This window comes from Lissotriton helveticus, chromosome 10 (genome assembly GCF_964261635.1).
Source record: "Lissotriton helveticus chromosome 10, aLisHel1.1, whole genome shotgun sequence".
In the NCBI taxonomy this organism is placed as follows: Eukaryota; Metazoa; Chordata; class Amphibia; order Caudata; family Salamandridae; genus Lissotriton; species Lissotriton helveticus.
In genome coordinates this window covers 736,147,213-736,163,172 of record NC_136071.1, presented here as the reverse complement: position 1 = coordinate 736,163,172, position 15,960 = coordinate 736,147,213, and the positions used below count along the sequence as shown (strand labels likewise).

General features: G+C 43.7%; 1 protein-coding gene across 3 annotated transcripts in view; it reads right to left on the bottom strand.

Annotated features, from left to right (window-relative positions):
* The window catches only part of IDI1 (isopentenyl-diphosphate delta isomerase 1), a 103,381-nt gene that overhangs the window by 23,501 nt on the left and 63,920 nt on the right, over nt 1-15,960 (bottom strand). For all 3 annotated transcript variants that reach the window (XM_078663300.1, XM_078663298.1, XM_078663299.1), the window contains exon 4: nt 8,576-8,706. In XM_078663300.1, the coding sequence (XP_078519426.1) occupies nt 8,576-8,706 (131 nt within the window). The remainder of the gene's footprint in view (nt 1-8,575; nt 8,707-15,960) is intronic.

The following is a 15,960-nucleotide window of genomic DNA, read 5'->3' as shown; positions in this document are numbered from 1 at the left end:
TGGTGTGCACTGAGGCAGTTGTAGTCCTGGCAACTGACGCCACCTGTGAAGAGTAGTGATGTGGAAAAAACAGAGGAGCTCTTCCAGGCACACAAACGGGATATACATACAATTGAGGCAGGGGAATGGTGCAAACGTGAAAGGATTTCATGCTGTATTGAGAATGGAGATCATGAAGTCAATGGGGAATGGATGAATGTGAAAGCCTCTCACGCATGTTAAGATGATGAAGTGAGTGGGCAGGGAACATGGGAGACAACAAGAAAGTCAAGGGAGTGGAGGGATGGGAACAGTGTGAAGGCAGGGAATGAGAGCACCAAAGGTCAGGAGCAAGGGAATACGAAAGCCTCGAGAGGGCAGGGTGCAAAAGTGTCCAAGACTAATTCTTGAGGTCTCATCAACAAAACCTAATGAGGATATTAACGGCACAAGTTAACTTTCCGTAAAATGCCAGGGGCTTGATAGACAGTGCGTCTAAACAATGGAAAACCATTAAAAACAGAGCCAATTGCTGAAAGGTGTTGCTGCACACAAAGCCCACTCACTCGGCTCTACTTCTTATATGTACCTCTTATTAGGTCTCGGCTAGACAGCGCTTGCTCGGTCTCGAAGAGACATGCTGTATCTACTTTGTGGGCTTCAGCCCGCCAATAGGATTCACATTTTCTGGCTCCATCATCGCTCTACTATTCTTTCTCCCCATTTTTCCATGGCACGCATTTTGTCATGCCTTGTCCTGTATTTCCTCCTCCCAGAGAACAGGGACCAAGTACACTATCCTTCATTTTATGGCCATAAGAACTTATTTTTTCTTGGGCTTCAGAGCCCTCCTCAGGAACGCTGGTGCTTTCAGTCGCTCTGAGCACAGTTTTTCTCTTTCTTATCCTGTCCTGCTTTTCATTCGTTATGTAAATGGTGAAAAGGTAACAAGAGTAGGCGGAATTCAAGTGTCTCTCTGCCTTGCTCATCACTTGGTCGAAGTTGGGCAGCAGCCACATGGCATCGATTGCGTGTTGTAGGGCATTGGCGCACATTGTGCTGCTCATGGTCTCCAGCTGATCTTCACTGCCACTTGTTCAAAAGCCTCCTTCATTCTGTGCAAGGACTAGTAAGGTTAGAAGTCATCTTTGAAAAAGGTCAGGTTACAAGATGGCAAACTGAGCCAAGACAAAGCCTAAGCCTAACGCACACCTAGCTGCCATCTTGGAGAGGTGCTACTTTCCATGCATTATGACAAACCGATGTAGTTAATGCAATTTGTAAAGAAAAAAATCCACATTTACATACAGCTACATATCTTTTTCAGATTTTCAACTACCAATCGTCAATGAAAGCATTTAATTGAGTAACTATTATACGCTTACTTCTCTAATAGAACTACAGTCGGAGATAGCCACTCAGAGGGAGAGAGAGAGATAAGCTGTCGCTGAACTCAGCAAGGTGCTGCATGTCTGTCTGCATTGTGTAGCAGTTCCAGTTACGTCGGAACATTTGCAATCATTCTTTATTACTCCCCTGTGATGCCACTGAGGTGGGTCTTTGCAGATCCTGAAGTTTGACAATCTTACCTGCGACGGGGCTGTCGCTCCTTCCTGTAGAGCCTGCCCGTTATGTAGATAGATGGGAATATGAAATATGAGCTTGATCACTATGAAATATGAGCTTGATCAAAATTTAGACAAAACACAAACTAAGATGCCATCTTGAAATTGTAGTGTAGTTCCTATATTCCCAATAGGCTCTGCGCATTGGAATAATATATCCTATAGGTTAGACGTAGGACAGAGGTCGACTAGGTCTCTATCGGATATATTAGACTTAATTGCGAGTACCAGCTAGCTCAGAGGTCACTAGAAACTTACTCGAATTCACAAGAAGGGATTAGTTTCTGACAACCGCATAAACATGACAACTTTGTTTCCCGAGATAAAAACGTATCTTCAGAGTCGTGGAAACAATAGATAGTTATTTCACTCAGTCAATCGTGCATGCTTCGTTTCACCAGAGGTGCAGAGAAATAGAGAGACGGGCGTTTTCAATAAAAACTATTTATTGAACAGTCTTCTTTCTCATGCATAAGAAATGAGTATTATTTTATATTATTTTATATAAACAGTATTATTTTATAATACTCTTCGTACTGTACGCATTGTACTTTTCAACCAGTATTACGATTGTAGCTACAATCGTAATACTGGTTGAAAAGTACAATGCATACAGTACGAAGAGTATTATAAAATAATACTGTAAAAGCATGATATGGTTTCTAAGCCATAAAAGACATAGAATATATACATTAATAAATAAAGACTAAAAGTTCTCAACTGGTGCTTCTAAAATACGCCAACCCCGGTGTACCTAACCTAGGTCTAGTACAAGGGAAGAAGTAAGTGAGGTGTAGCTTAAGTTTAGTATTCTTTGCCAAGAATCTATCCAAGAATTCTCTAAGGGTCTAATCAGCTCCGTACCTTGGTTTAGAATGAAGGAGGTCTTGTATCTCTCTCTCAGGACTCGATTTCCCAGCAACCCGCAAGGGTAGCCTGGAAACACTGGAGCTGGATTTCTCGGCCAGAGAAAGGACAGAGTCTCTCAGTGCGTCTGCTGGAGGGTCGGCTTCCTTCTGCACTTGCTGCGGCAAACTGTGTCGTGTAGGTAGATAGTCGAACTGCTCCAAACCACCGTGTGTTTGCCTGGGCAAGTGTGGGCATATTTATAGCTTGAAGGTGCAGAGTTTGACGTAAGGTTGGACATAATAACGTCATCAAAGACTCAGTTCTTTGAAAACTCCATGATTTCTTGGCTAAATTAATATTCAAGCAAGGGGAAGCCCCTGACTGCTGAAGGCGGGTTTTTCCAAGAAATCATTGTGGATTTTCAGAACTAGTGGAAGTAGCCATGCCGTATTTGGACTGCATGGGTTAAGTCTAAATATGGTTATGATTTCTATGCCTATATAAAGGATAGGGTGATTTATACCTATATATGGGCATGAATCAGGAAAATTACACTAGGGTCCTAAATTCATATACAACAAAATGACGCCCCTTTCCATTAATTACAAAAGAAACCTACATAGTTAATGTAATTATCAATGGACATAAACACCAGAAGCTTACAGTGGAAGGTTATGTAGCAAATATATATAAAAAAGATGTATAGTGACAAGTTTTAATGCACAGTTCCTTGACGTTCTTTCCTAATTAGCAGTCGACCATGAACACTGCGACTACTGTAAATTCTTAAAGTGGCGCGATGTTGAAGATGGCCACCTCATTTTATTTAATGGGAAGCCATAGCAGTTCAACATATGCTACAGTCTTGTACGGTCTACATCCATATTTTGAAGTTTCTATTCTCCACTGTCAGTCATTTCTATACTCAACTGTCATGCACTGTGGGCAGCTCTTTGTCCTCCTGGAGTTTGCAATGTTACCAAAAGCGGGGCTTTCTCGGTTTCCTGAGCTTGCATTCAGGTGATGTCGGAGGAGAGTGTGGAGGATGGTAGTTGTGTCCTTGTGCCTGAGGGTATGAACGTGGAGGCTGCAGAGAGCCGTTTGGCCAAGGACCGAGTCCATCAGTGTGATGAGTTTGCAGCAAACACAAGCTGTGACTAGGCTGCGGCTCAGTGTTACCTGGCTGTAAACAACTGGCACATGGAAAAACGTGCACACTCCTAACTCTGGCAGCCAAATAATCTTATTGAAGATCCTCCAATTATTTTCCTCCTTTTTTAGTGAAACAAAAAGTAATATTTCTCAACATTTTGTTACTTCATTGCAAAACCTATTCCCTTGCATCTTGGCAGCATTTATTATATAAAACGTTGCTGAACAGCTTACTTTGACGGATACGTTGTCGTATTATTGGTGCTAGTGGTTGTCATGCAATCCTGTGCCCATTTGTATTCATACCGACAATTTGTTTTGTCTGTTGCAAGTCTACGTTTGCTAGACACAAACACACCTCCTAGCTTAACTATAGTCCACGTCACTATTCTTGAGCACGTAAAGTTGGCATGAAACCTACCAATTTCTGTTGTGGTGTTTGTCCAAAAGATGCTATGACAAATTAAAAATAGGTGTCTGAACCCTGTGTTTATTTTTAGGTCACGGCAGTGGCTGTCGTACGCAGAATGTCAGGTGCGCTTTCATCAGATGTGTATTGGGGGTGCTTGTGGAGAGCAGGTTGAAAGCTTTGCCAACCCATAGGGAGGGTGGTTGGGCTTGCAGTTGTTTCGCTGCCGCTGATTCTTTTCCACCCCACTTCTTCTCATGGCTCCATTTTTCTCATGGCTCAGTTCTTCCATGGCTTCCTCCTCGCTCCCATGGGTGTTGTATTCCTGCTTCTTCTTGCTTACACTTCCAATTAGGAAAGTTTCGAAGGTTCCATGTTATATAGCAGTCCCAAGTATAAAAAATAGAAACAGCACTTATCCATTGCGGCATGCGAAATTATTGTAATATATGTGCTCGCCTTTGTCAAAGCCTGCATGCTAATGGTGGATTCCCCGCCTCATCGCCCCTTTCACTGACTCTGTAAGTAGGCACTCCGTGTCGAGACTGATTGGCTATGCCAATGCTCGTTTTAAGTATTGGTAACATTAGCACTGAGAGACAGCTAAAGCGTTCTGTAGTGAGGCAAAAAACCCACTCTCTCAAACTGCACTTTTTTGTAATCTTGGTTTTTAAAAATGGTGTAAATCAACCATGATGTTGCTGCAATTGGGTATGGCTAAAGTTCCCAACATGTGGGGAAACCCAAAACGCAATGCAAATTCGACCTTGATAAAACCTGTGGGGAAAAAAGTTATGAAGGCTTAAGTGCAAAATGTGCGATATGCTCAAAAAAGGGCTCGTCATTCGGGGAAAATATTTCAGTAAGGAGGTTAAGATCTGAAGCAATCCTCTCCGAATTTTGCTTACACAAATATTTAGGAGAGACTCTTTAATTAGTGAAAAACCACAGGCTATGATATCCATTTGTAGAGTGAAACGAATCACACTCTTCGGGAACCATTGCCATAGATCCAGAATAGCCAAGACCACACAATTATGCCAAGGTTTCGTTTTAAAAAATAGTTATTACAAATAGTTTTAAAATGGTATTCCTAATGCAAGTTTTTCCGATATCTCCAAGTCCAAGATTTATTTTTAAGTACTTCCAGGAAAGGATCCGTTTTAGAATATGCACCTCTTCATTTAGTTGATTAGGACCTCAGTAATTCCTTCCATTTCTAAACAAAATAAATGGCAATTTTTGTAGTACATCAGGCCCTTGTTTCGTACCGATCAGATAAATGGTCCAAGTGGTTGTGAACACCTATTAGACAAGATCAGTGTTAAGGGGCAAATAATTACTATGGCATTTACAGAAATGCTCCAGTTATGGAAGTTCTTTGACGTCTGCTACACCTACCAAACTAAAGGCATGGCATCAAGCGGCAGCTGTTCAGTGCCCCAGACGTACAGGCTGGATACATATAGGATGCATATTTTTGCTAGAGACACAAGCTTCAGGAATTCTGGGCAATGACATTTGAATTGATTAGTGTAGTATTGGGTCACGTAATAGAGATTAACCTGGAAGCGTATAAGGCTTTGCAGGATACATTAATAATCACCTGAAAATGGAAAGACAAAGATCAATCTGTTTTTGAGGACTGGCAGAATCAACTGTTTGAATATTTTCTCAGTGCCAAAACATTCTATGTTTTATTTTTTATGCTATTTCTTTGTTTTTCTTTTTGCACTTCTTTTCCAACATCTCCGATTTGTCCATCTCCCATTTTAAAACCAAAAACACACACCACAAGCATCCAACTCTGAATTCTCGATTTGATTACTGCATAAGAAACCAGACTAATCCTGAAAGCTTTTAGCAATATTCTTCAATAAAATAGCATAAAATTGGATCTTTTTCTGAGTCAGTGACTGAAACCACAATTCCCCTAACACCACATGGGTCTGAGAATGGAAGCCTCTTTCAGAAGATGAAATAAACCAATGTGGATGCTTACAATGTACACTTATCTTGGCAGCGAGACTGGGCATACTGATATAATTAGTTGGCCTACAGTATAATGGATAGGTGTAAAATATTAGGAAGATAATCTGGTGGATAAAATGAGAATATTCAAAAGAAAGGAGAGTTCTCTGTGTGTTGTGTAGTCCTATATTTGAAGCCTAAGATGATAACGCTTTAGCAGTATCTCTGTTGTGTACACCATGATGACCACTATCCCTGTGAAATTGTTCTGAAGAGGGCGGGTGGTGAAGGGAAGGGAGGATATTCTTTATCTTGCATCATGGAAAACTCAATCAAAGGTCTCTGGGGGTGGGGGGGGGGAGAGACAACCCTTCAAGTGCTGGATTGTAAAGAAGCCCGGCCCTTTGATCTGGTCAACAAGATATATTAGGCATCTAACCACTGCCAGGTCAAGAATGTATCGGTTTATGCTGAGAAAGGTTGTTATGAGAAGAGGCACAAGACTAGATAGAGTGCCTGCTATCTGTAATTTTATGTTTCATAGCGATGAAACCTGTGAACCAAGTAAGGATTGACCGTGTTCTATTTGAGATACTTGAAACTATTCATGTTTAAGAATGGCCTGGCGGTTTCAGTTTACATTAACCAAGCTGGGGGCAAGAATTGCATACTTTCAATGTAATATCAAGGCTCAGGATACATTTATGTCAGTCTGAAACTCTGAACATCTTCCTATCTAAACTGGAGGCTGCATTATGATGTTGGTGCAGTCCCATCAACAAACAAAAAATCAGTAGGACATTTGGTCATCAACATTACTGCCAACTATAACTATTAGTAAAAATAAATGCAGTTACCCTACAGCTCTTTCAGTAGATCTGAAGAGTTGAGACAGGTGTACAATGTTTGGGAATGGCAAACTGTCGCAATGAATAAGGACATCCTCCCTGGGCAGTATTTCTTTAGGTGTTACCCAATTTTAACTGTGAATACAGGCTTAAAGATCATTCAAATGTGCATCTGAGGGAAAAGGATTGAAAGGGGTGTCTAGAGATTCTGACGTGATCAACTGAGGAGGACTATGAACTGGCCTAGCTGAATATTAAAATTCACTTTTAGGGATCAGAGCTCTTCAGAATAATTTCAATGGAGGAAACATTGATCAGAGCAACATTGGCTTTATAAAATCAATCAGCTGGATACAAGGTCAACTTTATATGGAAGATCGGGTTCTCCAATAAGAAGAATATCTGCCAATAATATACTGGTGTCCCACAGTCAGACTTCTCTTGAGTATATGGGATTCAGTGAGGATGGTTACAGTTTACATGCACTCCTTTGCATGGAAAAGGGAAAAACATGTACATGAAGCAAAAAGGGATTACCAAGATTGGGATAAGGGTAAACATCCCTATTTTATGAATGTTCATACCATATCAAGAAATCCATTGAGCAGTATAAAAAGATCTTTCAGTTGGAGAGAAGGAATTCGGTACGATCATGATGAGGCATTTAAAAATGTATTCAGAGAGTCAGATAGTGGTAACCATATAACTAAACAGATCTATCAAAATGTTCAAAGAAAAGAAAACTTTGCCCCGCAGGGGCTTAATTCTTTCTTCTAAAAATTATTAAAACTTTTTAATGATACAAATAAGTGCTTTACATGAGGGTAATGCAACAGGGAGCTACAGACAATTATGAGAAAGCATGGATGAATTGTATTTGTAGAGATTAAAAGGGATGACTGGGCCCATTTGAAGCGCTACTAGATGCAAGTGGTTCAAAGACACACAAGCAGCCATAAGAATGGAATCGCAGAACTTTCCTAAGTCTTGGGATGACTTTCTAGGCAGTTTTCTAATGGGTCGATGATGCAATGTATCTATCCGTTGATCATGAATTGTACGTAGGCAAATGATGTATTCTCTAAGGAGAAGTAGCACACTTCAAACCTACATAAGCAGTATACCCGAGTGTGGAAAACAAACAGAAAACTATATAGCTAAGCAGTTCACCTATGTCGCTGTGACTGCGGTCACTTGTACTCTCTTAGTTTCTGCTAGACGAGAGTTTGCTGAAACATGAAGGGCTACTCTAGAAATGAGACAAGACTGAGTTAAACTTTTAGCAGGTTATGACTAATCAGGCAACCTATTAATGGCAATTCAGTAGACTGCTCTGATTAGTCTGCAAAGTTAATGCTTCCTATAGTAACAGTAAATTGGTAGACTTACAGACACTGCACAGCATTGTGCAACAGGTGGGATCATCATGCATGCTGATCAGTCAACCATTGAAAAGTAAATGTTTTTAACAGGCTACAGGACGTGCTTGAAACCCCAAGGGAAAATGTTAAAACATCATCATTTACTTGCCCTTTTCTTCTAATCAAAATATGAAAAATGAATTTCTGATTAACATGTTACTTAGTTGTAGCATTGCTACTTCATAGGAGGAAAACAAAAACCCTTTGTAATGTGTATGTGTTTATACAAATACAGCCAGAAAAAAGAGACTAAAGTTAATGCTATTAGATGTAGCTTACAAAAATAGGGAGTACTTCAATACAGGAAGAATGAATATTCACCTGTTCCATAGGTATTCCCAATTCTGCTTTCAAACGCCGCTGTGCTGCACGTCTGACGCCTATGGCACTGGGCTCCTCCAACTCTTCTGGATTATGTAGTGGGTGACTGCAACAGGTATTGGTGAAACAACCTGTCAAAAAATTCATGAAATCAAATACTCGCTTTCATCATCGGCATTAGAGATGGGTTGAGGAAAGACATTGTGAATGGACTCAGCCAGTATGAAAAACCAAAATACTGCGTTCTGAAATATTCCAGGAAGTTGAAGGGGGGGCAGATTCCTAGCAGATACTGCTGGGAGAAGCAGCAATGTAGTTCAGCTCCTTACATCAGACACCATCAGTTCAGCTCCTTACATCAGACACCATCTACCGCTGGTTTCCAAGGAGAAAGAGCCTCAGAGAGAAATCTGCATTTGTTGCCAAAAAGTTTTTACTACTACCCAGAAGCAAGGTATGTTCTACTTCTCTCTTTGGCCTTTGTGCAACTGTTTTAGTTGCTGGGCTTAAAGAAGACCAGGATCACCTTCTCTAACCATAGGTAAACCCCTCATTTGTAGAAGCTTCAGGTAAGCTTTTGGATATCCTGCAGCCCTTTTCTATGCACAAAACACAACCTTGCAGCAAACAACTCACAAATATGGCCCCTTGATGCACATGCACCTACATTTATTTGATTGGGCTTCCACTCTACAGCTGAGCGCTCAGCAAAAAAGCCCACCTCACTGTGGATCTGTATTTCAAAGGCAAGTGACTTTGGGCCTCACATAAATATGGATTGTGTGAAACACCTCACATATCAGACAGAGTGGACCTTTGGCTGTTGTGGCTCAGTGGGCTAAATGGAGTCAATCCAGAAGTATGTGTATGACTTCAATGTTTAAATCCTAGCCAATTCACTCAGGCCCTCATCCTTCTGAGGTTGATAAAATGAGTACCCTTTAGATGGATTACAATAACAATCTGAGCCTGTAACACATACAGCGTCCTGGGGGCGCAATAGGTCGGGGCACCGCAGTATTACATAAGGGCCAGAAACGCCTGTGTGGACCATTTTGCAATATATATAGTGCTGGCACCATCTTAAAGGTGTATTTCCCTCATTTGCTTTAGGGGAGTGCTAGATGCAAATGAGGGGAATGCATTGAATCAACATGCCACCATATTATGTACACAGGCACTGAATCAACAAGGTTTCAGGAGTCGCACTGACTGTGCAACACAAAGAAGTAGGGCACAGTCATTGCACCCCCCCCCCCCGAGCTACCCATGAACGTAGAGGAAAAGGGTTCCCATAGACCTCCGCCCCCAAAACATTTCTTTAAACCTCTGCTCCGTCATGTGCTGCCCTCGAGGGCAACGCATTGTATGTAACAGAGTGCACTGTACCTGTTTGCCATTGGGGTACCTTGGTAAACAGGGAGGGTGCACCCGAAGGTTAAAACACTCCCTGTCAGCTGCATGACTCCACAAGAGCTTAACGTGCACTTTACCAATACAAATTATTTTAAACTATATCCCAAAAATTCACAATGTATATAGGGTAAATCATGAAAAGTAGCAGAACACTATTTGCAATACAAAAGCAAACAATGTCATTGGCTATCTTTCACTCTGTTTAGAGCACCATGTTTAAGAGAACCAAAAGGTACAATAAAGAGTCATCTTTCTCTATCCATTACCAAATTCTACCACGTCTTATGTTCAGACAGGATAAGCATGTACAGCCACACTGTGAGCAAGGAGAATTCGATTTCCTGAAGGGGATCTCGTTTCATGAACAAGCACAAGGTGTTATGCACATGCCTGGAGTTACTAGAAATAATAAGTTGATGGGTATTTTGACAGCAGTACATTGGACATATTTAATGAGCATTACGAATTAACAAAGTATGCAGCAATATTAAAATCGCTGCTTTCTGGAGTACCCAAAATGTCAATTTTTCTTAAATGTGTTCCTCCATTCTGACCGTCTTCCTACTGTCTGGCAGTGTTCCTAAACACCATTAAAAGTGAAAATTGCGACAAAAATGTTTGTTTCCGGCTCTGCATAGAGACCAATACTTCTCATCCAAGAGCAAGAGATAGACCAAACCAGGCCTGAGACTTTGATTGCATTACTCTTGTTTTCTTTCCCTCCTTGGATCTTTCCCCTTCTTTTCTTCTCTTTACCCCCCCCCCCCCCCCCGATCCTTCCCCACCCTCTGCTTTCCTTACCATTTCGTTCATTTGTTACTTTGTTACGGTCCTTGTCATGTTTTAGATATTGGGGCCTAGTTAGGGTTTTTGGGCAGGGTGGGTGACAGACCTTTCCCACCCCTGTCCACAACACCGAGAGAGAGACTCTACAGGAGCGTGTGATGGGGTGGAAGGGGAAGGTGGGGGGGAGGTAGGGTACGGGTTTCAATTGGTTGCACAGTTGATGTTTTTCAGGTATCAGTCCCGGCCGAAAGCAACGGTTTTACATGCAAACATGTCCTAACACAGCTATCTAATCAGGCTGCGACACCCTGCGGCGATAGACCAGCACTGTTCCTTAGTACTAAACACTAATGCTAGATTCTGAACCTCCCTTTACTATACTAACCTGGAACGTGAATGGCCTTGGGAACAAAATCAAGAGAGGGCTAGTGACATCCTTCATTAAGCGCAGGTACCCTGACGTGGTGATGCTGCAGAAAACTCAGCTTAGGGGTAGCAAATGTGGGTTCCTGGCACGGGGGGGCTTATACGGTATTGGCGCACCTGGGCTACACCTTTGGTTCCCAGGGCGTAACTATCCTCATTAAAAAAAAATCTCCCCCCTTTCATATACATCAAACATGGTTAGATCCTCAGGGCACATATGCTGGAGTGACAGGGAGATGGGCAGACGAACAGTAACTTTTGTCTCCATCTACACACTGCCCAAACTTCAAGCTCGCACACTAGACAAGCTAACAGAGATCTTGCTAGAGACACCAGACTCCCTACACGTCATAGGAGGAGACTTCAACAAGGTTATGCATGAGTCCACAGACTGGACGGGAGGACACGCTCAAGCACCTCATTTCTCACTGATCAGGCGTCTCACTGAGACCCTAGGGCTGATGGACGTTTGGAGGCATTTGCATCCGGAAGGGAGACAATACTCTTCTTATTCTGGAGCGCCCAAAGTTTACTGCAGACTTGACTATGTGTTCCTACCGAAAGGAGAAGTACGAGACATATACGACGCCCAATACCAAGCGAGGGGCCTATCAGACCACTTGCCACTGTACGTACAAATAGGAGAGACAGCGGAACCAGAACACAGGTTGCGCTTAAACGCGTGGGGCCTCCAAAATGGCTCTCTACTGAAAGGCATTAGAGCGGACACTGCGGTCTTCTTTGCCGAAAATGGGGGGGTCCGTCCAATCTGGGGTGGTCCTATAGGAGGCCTACAAGGCCGTATTGCGAGATAGAGCCCAGAACCGCATAGCATGGGTCAAGAGAAAGGATAGAGAGGAGTTGACTCGGTTAGAAGCCCTGTTCCTAACCATGGAAGACCGAAATGTGCCACATTCCGATCCCCAGCTCTCGAGACAACTGAGTGACACTCAGCGTCAATATAAAGACCTAGCAACCTAAGCGGCTAAAGCTCAGGCCCCAGCGACCCTGCACAAACTTTATGATGTGGGTGACAAATCTGAAAAGCTCATGGCCTGGCTTGGCCGCAAGGCATTGGATACCCGATGGGAGACTGTATAGTAGACCCACGGGGAGTGCTGCAGATCTTGCGTAGTTTTGCGTCTTATTACGCGGACTTCTATAAGGCCCGCCACTTACAGGCTCACCAAGACATAACTGCCTACTTACAAACCGTAGATACCCCGGTACTGGACGATGTGGACAGGACGGGCTGGATGCGGAAATCACAATGGAGGAAATCAAGACAGCCATAGCCCAGTTGCATCCCAGAAAGACACCAGGCCCCAATGGTCTACCGGCAGAACTCGATAAAAAATGGGCGGACCTGTTCGGTCCACACTTTCTAACCCTTTTTAAAGACGCAACTGCAGACAGGGTTCTCCCACTGTACTTACGAATGGCTACAATTATACCTATCCATAAGCCAGGGAAACCTAAGAATAAATGCAATTCTTATTGCCCGATTTCCTTGCTTAACACGGGAGGTGAAGATTCTATCAAATTTCTTGGCTTCCAGATTACGTCAACTGACCACGGCCCTGGTACACCAGGATCAGTCAGGGTTCTTGCCAGGTCGGGCTACTAGACTGAACCTACGGAGGACACAACTGGATGATGGAGGTCAAGGGATGGGACATTCCGCACCTGATGCTATCCCTGGACACAGAAAAAGAGTTTGATGCAGTCCACTGGCCCTTTCTAGAAGCCACCCTGATTAAATTTGGACTAGGCCCTAATTTCAGGAAGTGGGTTGGACTTATGTATAAGGACCACAGGGCCAGTGTCCGGGTACACAACAGAACATCAGAAGACTTCCCCATAGGGAGGGGCAAGAGGCAGGACTGCCCACTTTCACCACTCTTATTTGCCCTCACGATAGAGATGTTTGCCTGCCAGGTGCGTCAACATCCGGGGATAAAAGGCTTTTCAATCACCCCAGATAACGATTTCCTTGTATGCCGATGACATACTCCAATACATTACTCATCCAGACACAACTATACCCAACCTGTTCCACACTATAGATCACTATGGTCAACACTCGGGATACACCATCAATTGGCATAAATCTGTAATCTACAGTCCGGACACATTGCATACATGGCCTGCCCTCCCAGGAGATCTACAGATTGCGGACACAGGGTTTACTTATCTGGGGATTAATCATACCACAGACAAAAACCTCTGCTATAGAAGAAACATTCAACGCATACTCACAAACTTTAAAGAGAATGCACAGCGTTGGAAACGTCTCCCCCTTACAATCCAGGGCAGAGTGTCCATGTTCAAAAAGATTGCGTTACCCCAAATTCTATACGCCCTGCTAAACACACATTTTCCCTTCCCACAGTCACTTTTCCGGGAAGTAGCTGCAGAACTATACTCCTTTCTTTGGTTGGGGAACAGCCCAGGATTGAGCTTCATACTTTACAGCGCAATCAGTACAATGGGGGAATCTCCCTGCCGGATATAGAAGCCTACTACTGGGCAGAGCACTTAACCCCTATTAATGACTGGATACGTACACCAGGGACACACCCTACATATAGGCTAGAAAGGGCAACCCTGAGCAGTTGCACGTTCCTCCACTATTTATATGGTGGTAGTGGTGTGGGAAAGCGTCTCCCGGCCACTCAGGTTACAGTTGGCCATTGGATAGGGCAATAAACCAACTAAAGAGACACCCTTGTGGCAATGAACATGGCTGAAGGAATTACATAAATTGAAGGAATTTGGAGGTTGGGACAATATCGGTATTTCCAAATTAGAGGATATCCTTTGCAAGGGATCGCTGAAACGTTTTGGAGTCCTTAAGACCGAATATTCACGACACCCATCCCAATTCCTGAAATACGCACAGCTTAGGCACGCTTGGTTGGCTGAGAAAATAGACAACTCCCCATTACCGGACTTTGCACCACTAGAGGGGAGGCTGCTCCAAGAATGCATCATAACTAAAGCTGTACCACTAATGTATAAAACCCTGAATAACAACGCTTCAGATAGACTGGGAAAGTTGAGGGCAACCTGGGAGGGTAACCTAGGTGCGCTTGAAAATATAGACTAGGAAGCTGCTTTGATGTTCCCTAGGGAGGTGGCGATCAAATCCAGACTACACCTCATACAGTATAAAATACTGCATAGAATATACTTCGATAGAGTCAGACGACACAGGTGAGCAGAGGATCCCAGATGTCGGAGGTGTGGGTATAGAGAGTGCGACTTTTATCATACCATCTGGGACTGCGCACAGATACAAGTCTACTGGGAAAAGATAACGAGGGAATTAGGCAAAATATGGAACACCACGATACCCCTAGACCCCAAACTTATACTGTTGGGTATTTCCTACGATATGGACCTAGGCAGACCCCAGTTAATTTTTCTGGCTCTAGCACTGGAAGTAGCCAAGCGAGAGGTGGCAAGGAAGTGGGGAGCTGCACACACGCCACGGATGCGAGAATGGAAGGGGGATGGACATGTATATGGCCGCTGAAAGGGTCACCTACAAAGCATGGGGTTGCCCCAGGAAATTTTCGAAAGGTGTGGGGTAATTGGATAAGATATTATGGTTTTGATCTACTAGGGGATGATTCCCAACTGGATCCTTCTGGGCTAGCCCACCCAGACACCTTACCAGCTCAACCAGAGGCCTAGGGAGGGGAATGGTTCCAAGGCATTGTTTCCCCTGCAGGTTTTCGGGAGCGAAATAAGGGTGCGTTTGTAATGTTAATTCCCATAGGAACTTTTAGTCACAGCTACAGCCCAAACCTCTGAACAGACTTTCACCAAATATGCCAGGAAGTAGATGTTGGTTTAAGGAAGTGCATTTGGCCTATTTAGTGTCAATCTGTTCAAAAGTGCCAGAGAAATTTAAGCTGAAAATTCTAGTGATACCTCTGGTCATAAAGCCTTCGTGAAAACGAGCTCGTTCAGGGAAATGCACTGCACTGATGCACTGCACTGATTGGCTGCCAACACTTCATCCAGGAAGTGTTGGCAGCCATCTTGTGACATGGTTCAACGAGTCACAGAAAATACGTTAAAAAATCTTTTTTTAAATGGGGTAGTGTAGAAACACCCTGATCCTCTAGGCCTCTAGGGTGTCCCACAGGGAGCCCAAGGCACAAAAAGCATTATTCAAAAAAATTAATTTAAAAAAAATGAATTCGGCGAGAGTTGCGACTCAGGGCGAAAATGAAAAAACGTGTGCTCCCGCGCTTCGTTTGATTTAGGCCCCAGTGGGCCAGGTCCCAGGGGCATTATTAAAATGATGGGGGGCCCACACGGGCCCCGAGGACTGTCACCTCCCTGGGGCCATGTTAATAAATACATGTGGGGGTTCCAGCCCTACCATGCAGCCTAGGGACTGCCACCTCCCCAGAGCTATGCCTAAAAATAATGCGTGGTGGGGCTACAGCCCCCCCACACAGCCACAGGAACCGCCACCTCCTTGGTGCTTATTCACAGAAATTCAGGGGGCCACGGGGACCACCACCTTTCTCGGGCATGAATGATGTTGGAGGAGGCCCCCTCCTGGAGCACTACTTGACCCAGGGGACCACTATCTGCCAGGGCCGGCTCCAGCAATGTCTCCGGGTGCCCACCCCCGGGACATTGCAGTTTTCTATGGCTTGGCGGGAGCACCTGGAAGCAAGAACAGTGAAAAGTCGTCTTGCTTCCATGAAGTGGAGCAGTACTGCTTTTGGACAGAG